Raw genomic sequence first — 15,109 nt, forward strand, 5'->3', positions numbered from 1 at the left:
GACATTCGTCCAAAAGAGGCTCATTTCGATTTTCTCCCATTGACCTCAGATCAACGATGAAATCGAAATCGGAACCAAATCGAAAATGGAGCAGTCGCAAAATTGACCTGACCTTAGGTCACAACTCACAGATATAGAAAAAATCGAGATATCGATCCATTTTAAAAACATACTGTTTGTTACGCTGAGCAAGTACTGAAAGTTTTAAAGTGATCAATCAGTCGGTGTAGCTACAGCGAGCTTTCGAACTTTTTCTGATGTAAGGTCACTTGACGTTACCTGGTGACCTGACCTTGAATGACCGGGATCTGAAATTTTCATAACATGTGCGAAAAAGATGTCGGAACGGGTGTATCTAAAACAGCGGCGCTATGCGTCGCCGTTTTTGAGATATTCGCGAAAAACCTGGGGGGGGGGGGGCGTAAAAACGCCCCCCCTCCCCCCAGCACGGCGCGGATCAAACGGCCCCTGAGACCTCGGGATGGTGCCCCTGATATCTCGGGATGGTGCCCCTGAGACCTTGCGGATGGTGCCCCTGAGACTTCGGGATGGTGCCCCTTCAGGCCCGCGAAGAGTGCTCCTTCAGACCTCGGATTTCGGAAAAGTGCCCCTGAAAACTTGGGATGGTGCCCCCGGAAACCTCGGGATGGTGCCCCCCAGACCTCGGGATGGTGCCCTGGACCCTCGAGATGGTGCCCTCTCCGACCTTGGGATGGTGCCCGCGGAGAACTCGGGATAGTGCCCCCTGAGAACTCGAGATGGTGCCCCCGCGGACCTCGGGATGGAAATAAATGGACAATATTAAACTAAAAAACCCGAGGCGAGGGACAGAAATGGGGCTCCGGGAGACCCCGAAAACGGTACCCTATTCCGATAGACCTTCTGGATGGTGCCCCCTTAGGAGACCTCTGGGTCAAAGCTCCCGTCGGTGACCTCCGTGATGAATTAAAAAAAAAAAAAACTACGTGATGGTGCCCCCCGCGACGAACAAGGGGGGGGGGGCATGGCCCCATGCCATCGGATCCGCCAATGAAATGATCTGACCCAAGATCTGACCTAAAAACGACCGAAAGCCTTCCTTCATTGTCCGAAAACCGCTGACAGTTGATAGCTCAATGACACTAGAGCCGTGCATAAGGAGGCGTGAAAACACTCTCCTCATCTCGATCTATTATGAGAGGACCATGTCATGGCGTGAGAAAGGTGTTCTCAAAATAGATGACACTGTATGACTGAGTAAATAATTCGCGCCCCGTTGGGATATTGGTGACCCTATCACCTGATGGGGTGGTGCAGCCGTTTCGTCCTCCACCTGAGATCTCGGAAAGTTACCGACCGATTTTGAAAATTCGCAGAACGTTCGATAGCCCAACCAGGGAACTACGTTGTTACCAGGTTTCGTTGACCTAGGTGCAACCCATGACGTCACAAGTCAGGTCAAAGGTTGCATTTTTTCACCAATTTAGTCTAAGGAATGCGTTGCAGTCAGTTAACACATCAAATAAAAGGCATGTTATCGAAAAACATCGATGGAGCGCGGTTGCCCAATACATATGTTGCCTAAAGAGGTCACTGATGGGTCAGGTCACAGAGGTCAGGTCACTAGGGGTCACAATATGAACCCAACTATGCTAATTGCTAGGGTCGCGTGATGCATATTTTATGGTCAATTTTACATTTAAAATTCAATGGTGTGGGCTAGACGGCCATTTGGCCGGTTTAGATTACGTTCTGGTGGAGCATAAACATGCAGCTCATCACGGGAAATCCAATGGTGGTCTTTGGCTTCCTCTGTGTGTTCTGTGACGGCTAAAAACTGAGTTTGAAAATTTTACGTAATACACTTTGAGAAGTTTTTTTCCCATAACTTTGCTAAAAATGGAGCTATCGAGTCTATGTTTGGCACATCTAGAGCAGGTAGTTCTATAACATATTTTCCAGTTTTAATTTTGAAAGTTGTTGGTATTTTCGGGGTGTTATACTTCTATAGTTTTGATGGTCGAAATCAATTCTTGTTTGGAAAACAAAGTTAGCAGTATTGCAGCGCTGTTTACTTTACATCTTTTTAATCTGGAATATTTTTTCGTTAGCTTCAAAACTGTAGCCGTGACAGCTCTTCCCGCTAAACCTTTTATTGGGTCGAAAATGACAGAATATGTCGTCACTCTGATGTCATTTGTGACTAACCATTCATGAGTTCCGGAAAAATTTGGTCACAAGGTGTAAAAATGATGCCCGGAGGGGTCTTGAAACTTGAAAGTTTGGTGGCGACCTTTTTTTTAAAGAAATTTTGTCCGAATGGATGAATGGGTGGCTATGGGCCTGGGTGCCCCGCTAAGCAGTGCTTGTTGCGAATGACACCACGGTATACTTACGCTATACTTTAGGAGATATCGACTGAAAAGGAGAGAGGGGGCTGCTTCGCCCCCACCCCCTCCCCCCAACGGGGCTCGAGGCTTTCAGTTGTTGCTCTCACATATACTCTTGGTTATATTACAACGTGGTGGAATTGCAAGTGGCAATATAACCTTCCTGCCAGCGCCGGACCAGATTTTTAACATGTAGGCTGAATACATTTAACTCTTAAATTTTTACCGTTGAACTTTTTAGAAGTTGTAGGTATTAACTGTTCAGCTTCTTTTTTGGTCCATCACAGCGGGCTTGTAGGTATGTCATTTGCCAATCATGGAATTAAAAACTTTTTATTGGGTCTGGTTATCTCGCCAATTTCTTAACTGAATCGTTTAGTAGCTTTTGATTGGGCACTGCCCACGTTGTCTGTCAAACTTTTCGTGTCATAGACACTGTCTGTGACACGAGAAGAGCCTGCTGACATCGTTTGTCGCGGTTAGATAATACCAATCCACGTCCCAGTGTGGCTGCACGATCGCACTTTCCCTGGCCAACCTCTCCCACCAGGCTAGGCTTTGCCCGGCACAGCCGTCGCCTCAGTGCCTCGGGCGGTGACCCGTTCAAAGGGGCCCACAATTCGTATGGTGCCGTGGCTCTCAAACCAACACAGAACAGTGAAACGCACAGGCTCACCTTCCATATAAGGCGACCGGCTGATTCTGGCGCCGGGGCTTCATTCACATGCTAAGGCGCCCAATCACAGCGCCGCATTTCAGTTAGTGTCGGGCGCAAAAACTACTATGCTCCGCCCCTCCATCACGTGACCCTGCCCTCACGTGGCCTCAGTCACGTGGTGTTTCCACTTCTTGGCGCATGGCGGCGCTAGTCTCGCAAGGGCGGTGGTAGCTTGCTCCCCCGCCGTCCGGGGGTGATGGGTAGCAACTGCTGGTGACTGTACCTGAACCTCGGGTTGAATGCTTACATTCTTTAACGTCCTACAGGCTACAATAATTTATGTGACGCCTACATACAATGAAAATATGGTTTAACCCTCGCCCTGGCAGGGCATTTTTCATAACACGGCCTGGCAGGGGGAGGGGGTCGATGCGACCCCCCTTTGCGGTTGGCTCCTATGACACCTTGAAACACCAAATTTGCTAGGTAGGTGGGCCCCCTGGATTTCTCACCCCTGTGCAAACTTGGTTGCTCTAGGTCAATATTTAGGGGGGTTGGGGTAGGGGGGGGGGGGTTGTGAGTTATTGGGGTAGGAATGCACAAATTTCGCTAAAAACAGGTCAAAGGTTTTTCGCTTATAACTTTTGATCTAATTAAGATAGAGCAAAAGAAAAGCACCAGTGAACTCGGCACGTCAAGGCGCGTCGAATGATATGCTTTTTTGCTTGATTAAGTGTACTTAAAAAGTTGAGCACATCTTAAATACAACTTAGTCTTAAGAATGGTCGAAATGCTCAATGTTGCATATCATTCGACTTGGCTCTTGAAGAGGAACAGAATGATACCATTTTGAAAGCTTTATTTTTATTATGTGATAAGTTATTGGTACAAACGTCATTTGACCTCAGTTGACCTCATTTGACCTTTGACCTGACCCATGGATAAGTAGGTACACCAAACAAAGAAGCACCAAGTGACATAATGTTAAGTACTGCGGTTTCAGAGCACAAAAGTGATAGAACGAAGCAGACATCTCCAGTATTTTCCGAATTGAATACCTATTTTCCCGTAGGCTTAACCCGCGCAGCACCGACTGTTCTAAGTTGGTCTGCGCCAACTTAGAACCGAGGGGGGCAGATGACCGCCCCCCCCTGAGATATCAAGAACGAAGCAAGATAGCGACAAGCGATAAACGGCATGGGGTACGCACGGACAAGGTCTACAATTTTTACTAAGGCCATTTTCAGGTTAGGTCAAAGATGACGTCACAGGGGTCAAAAAGTCAAAATGGCGGCGCTAGCTACGGATAGTTTTTTCTCGAATAACCTTCGAATTGGTAAAGCTAGGAACAAACTAAGGGTAGGTACCATTGTGATCCTCTCGTCAATCCGCATCTTAGCATTTATATGTTGACCTCGAAAGGTCAAGGTCAAAGGTTGATCTCAGGTCACGTGACCTCGAGGTCATCATGTATATCATTCGATGTGCCTCGACGAGCTGAACACAATGAGACCATCCGCGCGGCTGTATTCTTGTTCCGGTAAGGAGTTATTGGCAAAACACCTTTGGTGACCTTTGATGACGTCACAATGTCACATGACCGTACAGCTGCCCAACAGCAAAACAGGCCTCAAGGTAGTGAAGGTTGATCATATATGAAGTCATTTATGGTATATGGGGGCTGGGGCCATTCTGACGCGTTTTAAAGAAGAAAAAAACAGGGAGTTGATTTTTCCCCCATTGACTTACAATGGGGAGGTCGAGAAATTGACCTGACCTTAGATCATCGATATCAAAATTCCAAGAAAAAAATTGTAGATACAATGACCTTATAACATCCTCCGACTTTCAAAGGACTCCGTCATCTATTGTAGCTCTGACACGGTGACAAAGTTGCAAAAAGTGACTTGAGGTTGGGTCATTCAAAGTGACCTGGTGACCTGACCTTAAAAGCTAGGAGGTTCAAACTTGCACAGCATGTGTAAACTTAATGAGAGAATAGTCATACCAAATTTCGCGGGGCTACGCGCCGCGGTTTTCCCGCTATTCGCGGAAAACCTGAGGGGGTGGGCGGATAACCGCCCCCCGTCGCGTCGGTGCGCGGGTTAACATTACGACGTAATTACCTCTAACATAGACCACTATATATACCACTCTAACATAGACCACTATAGGTATATAGTGGTCTATGCCTCTAACTGACCTCAGCTCAGTGATACTATATGTTATTAACTATATGTAATTAACTATATGTTAACTATATATATAGTACCTATATGAACTATATGTTATACAACTCGGTGAACTTCGCACATCCTGAAAGTTTGAAGGAACAGGGCGCCCTTGTCCAAAACTGTGAGTTGGACAGGTGCATAAAGAAAACTGAAATTTGACCATGACCTTGTACCGTTTTTTCTGACCCAAGGTCACCCGGACCTGAAATTTTTAGGTCACATGTAAAAAGGCTGCCCCATAGGCTGTGCCAAATTTGGCGGCGCCGCGCGCCGTCGTTTTTACGCTATCTTCGAAAAACCTGGGGGTGGGGGTCGCAACCCCCCCCCTGCCAGGGCGAGGCTTAACCCGTCACTTTCCATCAAACCAGGATGTTGGACTTTAAGTGCACGCTTTTTCATTATAGTTTATGAAATATGTAGACTTGATACCTACGAATGAACGAAATTAGTTTTTAGTATGTAATAAGTTTGCCAGTTGTTCTGGAGTGGCGCACCCTAGGTCTTGGTTGGAGGCTGCGATACTTTTAGAACAGGGCGCCATCGAGCTAGAATGGTCGTGGCCATCAACAATGTGCCGGCTGTCTTGGGGAGATGCCTCTAGACTTGTCTGCGCCTGCGGCGGCTGGATATTTGGTAGGTCGTCAGTGGTTGAGAAGCCACAGGTGATTTAGAGGAGCGCCCTTGGCCCCAGAGGCGGATCCAGCTCAGAGTTTTTTTTTGAGGGGGGAAGGCAAACCATAACAATTTATCGATTCTTTCCATGCATCGTCCATAGGCGTAATGTTAAAATTATGCCGTTTGGGGGCCATTTTGCCCCCCCCCTGGATCCGCCACTGCTTGGCCCTGGGGCGTCTGCAGTCCCAATTAATTAAGGCGTCAGTGTCTCTAGTGGAGCGCCCTTTTGCACTGATAGGGCGGCTGTTGTGTTTTTTTTTGCGGCTAGGGTTTCAGCCCACCAAAGCCCCCTTATATGAATCCGCCCCTCATGCCTGGTCAGTTACAGATCAGTCTAGTCAAGAAAATAGAGTTCTCGGTCGACAAAGGACAGTCCACAGTGCTCCCCGGTAATGACATCAGGAGATCGACGCATTGAGCGCATTTAGGGTGCTCGCACACCGCATCTCTATACAGACTACCTGGATTATATAGATGAGCATGCTCAGCCAAAGCCTCGCTATACAGGCTGCACGTAATAGGTACATACAGGCCACCGCTGATGAGCACGCAGCCATATCGCTTCTCAGAGGAGCATTCGCTCTTCCAGTCGCGTCATGACAGCCTCGGGGCGGGCCGTGGGCCGTTATGGCATTGCCTTTCATACGTCACAGAGAACCTCTCCCGCGGCTCCCAGCCATTACGGCGGGAGGTGTCTGACTGACCGAGCTGCGGTCTAACGTCACGTCACGCCACATCATGCTGCGTCACGTCACCAGAGACCCAGTTTCTGAGCGGGGAACTGGCGGCGGCATTGACATGGGTCCGAGCGAAGACGTCTAATTGGCTGTCAGCAGATTGGTGGCAGCTATATAGCCATGGTGATATCGCATCAGCTGGATCCCGTTCCAGCTGAATGTGCCGAGGAACTGACATTCAGCGACGAGTTTCAGTGACTTTCAGGCACTGGTGGTGGAGTGACGCACATGTGACAGAGTAGTGACACCTGCTGACACCTGTTGTAGCCGATTGGAGGGCTGACGCTGCGCAGCTGCTTATCCCGCGCAGATTTCATAGCAGCAAGGCCATACCTATATAGGAGGTAGCGACACAGCGATTTGTTTACAGCCAGTTTCGAACCCAATGACGCAAATGTGTCGTCACTGCAAGATGGCCGCCTCTAATGAGACACAAGTGCAATAAGTTCCCGGATGTAGACAGCACTGACGTCACCGGGATCGAAACTAATGACATCAGTACTCGATCCATGGCGAAGCAAAGTAGTGACATCCCCCATAATAGGCGAGCAACTGTAGACTAGCTTGTAGGTTGTTATAGGTTGCAGGTTGTAGGTTGTAGGTTAGGTTGGAAAAGCTTAGGTTAGATATGAATATCTTACTATTTTTATTTTCCATTCTTTTCTATTTCATTTGTTTAAGGGAATAGGGTAGCCTGGGGCAAGACGCCCCAGATAATTTATTTTGCTACATAACTTTTGTCCCACATCACCTGGAAGGCCAAATTTGTGCTCAATGCGTTCTTTGGACATTTTACTTTAAATTCCACCCCTCAAATTCATTCACTTATGATCGGACTCCCAGCTAGGAAGTGATTTGTGAAGCAACTGCAAATGGGGCATTTTGCCCCAACCCCAGGGCAAAACGCCCCACGGCCTGGGGCAAGACGCCCCATACTCTAGATTAAAGATTGAACATGCTAGTTGACTAAATCTTATATGAGAGGCCCGTTAGACCTTGGGAGGCACGGCACTGAAGTTAGCACCTTCCATCCTGTCAGGTGTTCAGCTATGACACTATTGTATGTACAGGTTTTTCACCTGTCTCATAAGGCCAAATAATAAATTATTGTAATGCAAATGTTAACAAAATACTTCCTTTGTCATTAATTTGCTGAGAAAGGTACATAAAATTGCATAGAAACTTACTGTTCGCCAGCAACCGAACATTAGGAAGTGGATAGTCGGAACAACACATGAGGTAAAACGCCCCATGGGGCTTTTTGCCCCGCGACCTACTGGGGCGTTTTACCCCATCACGTAGTTTGGTCAGAGAACAACGCCTTGCACTCCAGCAAGGCATAATTTAAAACGGACCAACCCAGCATTATAAGCGTTAGACAATAGTTGTTCAAAATACATAAAAGTCGTTAACCTGATGTGAACCATAAAAGAACCCCATGATACATAATCTGACTACAAAACATAAAAATCACTCCAAAAACAAATTTTTGGCTATATCTCACTAAAGAGTTATCACAATATCTTTCCAGTCTGCTCATATAATGATCATATAGTGCACGTTTTAAAGAAGAGAGAATGTTTCCCCAGAACCTTGCCAGTTCCGAGAAACATCGGTGAGGCGTTTTACCTCGGCGGGGCGACTTGCCCCGGTCTACCCTACCTAGTTCACTTTCACGAAATAAGTTTTTTTTTGCAATGCATTTATGATTTTTTATGCTCAAAATGATCAGCAAAGAAAATAAAACCTTTTTGTAAGAAAGATTAGGTATATTCTATGTTTTAATCGTGGTTTTAACCCTCGCATGTGTAGGGGGGGGTCGAATGGACCCCCCATGGTTTTTCGCGAATAACTCGCGTAAAAAGCGGCCGATCGCGACGAAACTTTCAGTACCCTCGCATTGATCAATTTTACACCTACCCTGAAAATTTCATGACCCTGACCCAAATGACCTTTGACCTGTGACCTCTTTTCCGAGACCATGTTTGGCCGGAATCGCGATTCGGTGTACGTCGACTCGCATTAGCCGCGCGTTTGCAAGCTTTTCGTGGTTTCAAACGTTCAAACATGTGATGTGATGTTGCTTCCATGCATTAGGGTGGGTGTCAAGGTCACCTGAAGGTCAGGTCAGGTCATTGACCTTTGGTGACCTCGGGTGACCTCGGTTCACTTTTTCGAGTTTTACATGTTTCTAGGCTAGTTTTTGGAGCTGAATTCGAATGTAGCAACCATTTGAACATTTACGAAGTAGTTTTGGGGCCTTCGTAACATGTTACGAAGCTGTCAGAGGCGGTTGACACGTACTCCGAATACCCGTCACGACGCCTACTGGTTGACCTGACCTGACCTGACCCGACCTGGTCTAAATGCTTAAAGGCATCATCTGTGATCAAAACTAACACGATATTCGTGATCAGCACCCCGAAAAACCTCTCAGCAGCCACACTTTACGACTTTCTAATAGGTCCCGATTTTCCCGACTTTGGGTCATTGACCTGACCTGGAAGGTCAACCAATGACCTAGGACCTTAAAATTGGGTATCATCGGCTTCCTTTCGTCACGGGCAACACGCTCGTTTTTTCCGCGAAGCTGTAGCTCGATCAGGGGCCAAACGGCAAGGGGGGGTCCAACCGACCCCCCCCCTACACATTAGAAGCTGGAAAACGCCGCACACATGCGAGGGTTAATATAGGAAGAACTCTTCAGTTTTACAAGAGGGAAATGACCCCTGCAATGCACACATTTCTCAGTAAGGCACTTTTTCTTTTTTCGGGACGAGAAATGGAATATCTTTGCCTAGGGTGATCGTTGGGCTGTTAACCCGGCAGGCGGTGGGCCTACCAGCCACCTTCCGCGCGGTGGGGGGGGGGGGGGGGCACTTTTTTGCCCTCCCCTCGTATCTCCGAAACTACTGGACGGATCCGGAAAATTCAAACGGCGTTCGATAGCCCTGTCAAATTTGTTGAGGGAAACCAAATTTCATTGACCTCGGGGTCACCGATGACGTCACAGGTCAGGTCAAAGATAAAATGTTTCACCGTTCACGGGGCTTCTAGGGAAAGCGCTATACTCACCGAGTAAAACGCATTTTGTCGAAAATCAGCGATAAGGCGTCAGTTGTCTAGTACATATGTTGTTATTAGAGGTCACTGGTCATACCAGGTCAGGTCACAGGTCAGGTCACCAAAGGTCACCAAGGGTCACCACATGACCCAACTTTACTAAGGTTATGCGATGCATGTTTTATGGCCAGTTTTTCATTTCCAACTTAATGGTGTTGGTTATAAGACCATCAGGTACGGTTTAGGTCACTTTCTGGTGGAGGTCAGGTCAAGGTCAGGTAAAAAAGGTCAAATTTCAAAGTTGATATTTTTGCATAAAATTGGTATCAATTCGATGCAGCTCGTCACGGGGAGTCTAATGGTGGTCTTTGTTTTGCGCTACGAGGTCTAGAATTGCTAAAAATTGAGTTTGAAAATTTGACGTCATCAATTTTGAACAGTTTTTTCGCTATAACTTGGCCAAAAAAAGAGGTATCGATCTCAAATTTGGTATGTAGATAGAAGGCGGTAGGGTCTATCACATATATTCCAGGTTTTTCGAAATTCAATTTTTTTTGGATTTTTTTGGCTATTATATTCGAAAAATCTATTTTTTGATTTTTGGGGGTCAAAATCCAAAAAATTCGAAAACCGAAATAGCAGTTTTGTAGCCCTTTTAATTTTACACCTTTTATGTCTGAAACATTTTTGCTGTATCTCTAAAGCTGTAAGCCTAACAGCTCTTCCCGCGAAACCTTTTTTTGGGTCGAAAATGGCAAAAATGACGTCACTCTGACGTCATTAGCGGCCAACCTATCATATCCTTTGGAAAAAATTTTGGTTACCATGTGCGCTAGCTGCTCCCGGGAGGGTACTGAAAGTTTGGTGACGATTGGCGCAGCGGTTCTCGAGATATATCGAAAAAACTAAAGGGGGGGGGGCAAAAAAATGTCCCCCCCACCGCCTGGAAGGTTAAATCTCCTGAATTGTGTTTGTCTCAGCTCAAGCTACGGAACTGCTATTCGAGTTCAAAACTCCATGTTAATTAAGTGAACTATTTCCTTTAAATAAGATATTCATTTCTAACCAAACCACCTAACCTACAACCAATTACTGTTGTAGTCTACAACCTAGAGCCTACAACCTTCAACCATATACGATAATAATTTACAACCTGCACTGCAGTTCCTAACTTCCTCGCCTACTATAAGATATGCGCATCCTTCCCCGTGGCGAGGGTGCTTTACTCCCTTCCTCTGATCATGATTATTAGCGAAGATCTCACTGCCGTTTTCGGCACGCTTTTGGCCGGGGTAGCTATATGGTGTGGCAATTCGTCCTGCGATATTTCACGAGTTACCATCGTGGGCAGCGGACTCACTTCCATCGCAAGTCGTGAAAGGAGAAAAAGAGATAAGAGCTAATGAGGAAATATGGGTTTGTTTATGCTACCGCAGAAAGACAGGGTCAAATGCTTAACCCATTAGTGCCCAACTTATTTTTAGTCAAAATTTCAAACTTTTTTGCACAAAATACTAGCTTCTTTATCGAGTGTATTAGCTTAGGATGATTTTCTTGTTTTTTATCCCCCCCAATTTGTCGCCAGGGGGGTCAATAAATATATGGCTATGGGCACCTGGGTAGTCGAAATATTGCCACAAAGCGCAATTCAAAAGAAACTTTTGAGAACCAATGTATATTCTTAGATGTGTATGCTGATAGGCACTTGCCACTACCAACATGTGAACATATTATGAGATCAGGCGAATGATCGTGATGATTGATAGTGTCAGCGGTCAACAATCAATTACGATGATGAGTCAATGCACTACCTGACTCACAAACATCGAAGTGCATTGGACAGTGACACAGCTTACAGCAAACGCTGAAAACAAAACATCCCTCCGGGATCTAGACGGCGCTTGCAAACTTTCACCCATCTCACCGTATCCAACAGTGTTGGCCCAACTAGCCCAAATTTCCCCATGGTGTACAGCATGTTCTTACTCTCAGGTCGCATGGAACGGCACGAAGCACGCCACGCACAGCGGCACCTGGCACTTGCGACAGGCGGTCTTCGGGTGGCTCTTGCACTTTCCCTCCTTGTTTGCACACGTTCCCTGCTTGGCAAGAGGAACGACCAGGTGGTTGATACCATCGTAGCGGATGCTGGCTGGGACGCGATGCTGACTCGACGCGGAACTTGGACGTCCAGATGGTGGCTTCGTCGTCTCTGCCAGGTGATACCGGACGATGGCTCGGATGAAGTTGATCTGATTCTCGCCTGGATGATGCTGACGGTAGAGCAGCCAGGCGTTCTGCATCGCGGCCCCCAGAAGCCAGCAGAAGATGCACCACCAGAACTTCTTCTGTCGGATCGCGATGCGGTACGCGCCGATGTTCTGGTCCATGCGGTCGGTACCGCCCATGGCGCAGTTGTAGTCCTGAATCATCTGTGGCTGAGCTACCTTGATCCTCTTCTTCTCTCGTCGCGACCATCTTTGAACTTCAGCCACAGTTCGGGACGAGCTTACCGTAGATGCTACGGTCACCACGCTGTTATCCTTCCACCTGACGAGGTTGATGCCCTGCTTCGTTTCCACGGCGACAGAGGTGTCTCCCCTGGGAGCCTTCTTCATCGCTGCCACCGAGCTCAGCGGACATCCTCGGAGGCGGTTCTGGCGGATGGTTCCCGTGTGCCCGATTCCCTCCTCCTTCAGCGCCATCATCAGAGGAAGGCTGGTGAAGAGGTTGTCCGTAAAGATGTGCAGTGCGTCCATGCGCATCTCCTTCGGCATTCTGTCTATGAGGATCTTCACTGCTGATCCACATTTCCCGAAGGCGGCCTCATAGTCTGGACGCTGAGCAGTTCCGCTGGCACCTTGGTACACTTCGAAGGTCAGTAGATACCCATCTGGGCTGTTAAGGCACCACGCCTTGAACCCAAACCGTATGGGCTTCCCTCTCAGGAACTGTTTGCACCCGTGACGGCCATAGTAGGGAATCATGCTCTCATCCACGTCCAGTTCTGTGGAAGATGGCGGTCTCTGAAAAGCTCGCAAGAACTTGTCTTGCATGCTGTTGAAGAGAGGTCGCAGCTTGGCCATCTTGTCACTGGGGTCGAGACGCTGGTTGTCAGCGAAGTGGAGGACCGAAAGGATGTCGTCAAAGCGGTTCCTCGAGATGATCCGGGAGACGAATTCCACGTGCAGGTCAGGGTCTGTCGACCAGAAGGCCCGGCGGTTCGGCACGTTGTGGTATCCCGAGAAGTACAGGATCGCCATGACAGCCTTCAGCTCGGCGATGGAGGGCTCCTGGACATTCTTCCCTCTCCACTGGATATATCGGCGTGTCTCCTGAAGGAGTTGCGCATAGAACTCGTCATCCAAGAAGAAGCTCAGTACTTCAACGGGTGTCTTGTTCGAAAAGTTCACCTGTGGGTATGGGCAAGCTTCCTCTCGCTCCTTCAGAAATGAAGCGACCTCTCGTTTGCCCCACCTGTGGCTGGTTGGGGCGACCGATTCAGCAGCTTCGTCGTCAGAACCGTCCTCTTGGCCGACGAGTTCAGCATCTGCTTGCAGCAGGTTGCGGTTGAGGTTGTCGATGGTACCGCCTCCGTCCTCGTCTCCCGAGTCGGCGTCGCTGTCCTCACGCACGTTAGGAGGACACAGGAAGACAGTGGCCGGACTCTCGCCACTCTCATCAACTTCATCCAGGAGATCAATCAGCTTTCCAAACCTGGAAAATGATAGCAGACTGCAACGCACATTTTCGACCACCCAAACGCCCATGGCCATAAATATATTGACCCGTACAGAAGAGCGTCATGCTGCGGCAAATCTTCAACGAGGCTATTTTATTCGTTTCAGGGGTCTTAAGGGCAGTTCAAAGAAACATGTCTGTGAAATTTATTGAATTAGAACAGCTAAATAACTAAATACACTCACCGGCGTTTTTTCGGCATGTTGACGTAGTTTCGCGACTGTCAAGCAGAACAGAGAAAATGGCGCAGCAGCAGCAACCGCACATCAAGTCCTTTAAAAATGCTTATTTATATATGGGGCGTATATACTTTCATGAAAAACACCCACACTTTTGAGGAAAAAATTCATAAATTTGCGAAATATATATATGGCTATGGGCACTAATGGGTTAAATACCACATTTACGTCAGAATCTCAAAGGCTCAACAATCAGCTGATCTTGTACTAAACGTCGATAACATTGGATACTATAAATGTAACAACAAGGTATATTAGGGAACATCCGCCCCTATCATGCCCGAGCCATGGCCCATGGATGAGATAACACTATCTCATTATTATATCATCCATGCCCGAGCTATTGAGACTAGATGTCAATCGAACACTGACGTTTTGCCATTTTGCTATCAGTTTAGTATTGGTGCACACCGATACTAAACCGATACCAAAATTGGTATTTGATATTGCATTGATAATGTGTTTGGCATTTTACTTAGGTATTATAAATCCACGTTAATGTATAAGAAGCCGTGAATTCGGTAAAAATAGGCATTTCTTTCAGTTTTCCACGTTGATTCGGTTTTTGGTCTTTTCTCACGGTATATCGGTTGGTAAGTATTTGGTTTGATATCGGCATCCCTCCAATACAGACGTTGGGCTTTCCCCGTCAAATATTGAATGACTGAATGACATGAGACCGCTGTGGATTTTATTTGATAAGTCTCCTTCCTTGTCCCTTTTTTGTCCCGTATGCCTATGGATTCCGCTGTCCTGATGTGTTTCAATTATGGCAGAATAAGAAGTGATACCAGTAGTATTTATTTTTTCTTCCAAGGTGATGGCCCTGCAAGAGCCTTCCGACTCAAGGGTGCCAGTAACAGTTGGTTACATTAGACCAAATGGGCGCTCAAAATCTACTATCCCATTGGGTTTCCATGTTAAAGGGACCCTCCCACCTTCAAAAAAGTTAATGAATTGGCATGAAAGTGATGTCGCTCGGTTCAGAAAGAGCAAAAACGAATATCTACCAAATTTCATCGAAAAATATTCACCGGTTTTCAAGATATTAGACTTTTACTTTTGTTTACTTTTTGGGATCTCCGCTGTTCCTAGCGACTTTATTTGAAAGTGCGGCATTTGTTGCGCGCAAAGCAGCATATACCACCGCGTGCTACCAAACGTTTTAGTAAAAGATTTAAAATCGTTAGATCTCCGCTGACGTCACAAATTCTAAGGGGGCATACCAATGCATTAGCCCCTTAGAATCCGAAAACTGCAAGTTTGAAATTCGATATCTCCGAATTAAAGCATTTTTCGATGTTGTGAGTGCCCAAACCGGTATTTTCAGGCCATGGCCACCAATTTGGCTATCTCAACTCAAATCTAATGTTAAGGTGGGAGGGTCCCTTTA

The 15,109-nt window shown here is 47.0% G+C and overlaps 1 protein-coding gene across 1 annotated transcript; it reads right to left on the reverse strand.

Moving 5' to 3' along the window:
* Positions 1-11,218: 11,218 nt before the first annotated feature.
* On the reverse strand, positions 11,219-13,826 carry LOC122374688 (piggyBac transposable element-derived protein 3-like). Its single transcript, XM_043353590.1, has 2 exons — positions 13,663-13,826; positions 11,219-13,453 (listed from the first exon to the last, which is right to left on the reverse strand). The coding sequence occupies exons 1-2, from the start codon at positions 13,677-13,679 to the stop codon at positions 11,725-11,727; spliced, it is 1,746 nt and encodes a 581-aa protein (XP_043209525.1). The 5' UTR covers positions 13,680-13,826; the 3' UTR covers positions 11,219-11,724.
* Positions 13,827-15,109: the final 1,283 nt, after the last annotated feature.

The sequence above is a fragment of the Amphibalanus amphitrite genome, unplaced genomic scaffold (genome assembly GCF_019059575.1).
Source record: "Amphibalanus amphitrite isolate SeventyFive unplaced genomic scaffold, NRLGWU_Aamphi_draft 000040F_arrow, whole genome shotgun sequence".
Classification (NCBI taxonomy): domain Eukaryota; kingdom Metazoa; phylum Arthropoda; class Thecostraca; order Balanomorpha; family Balanidae; genus Amphibalanus; species Amphibalanus amphitrite.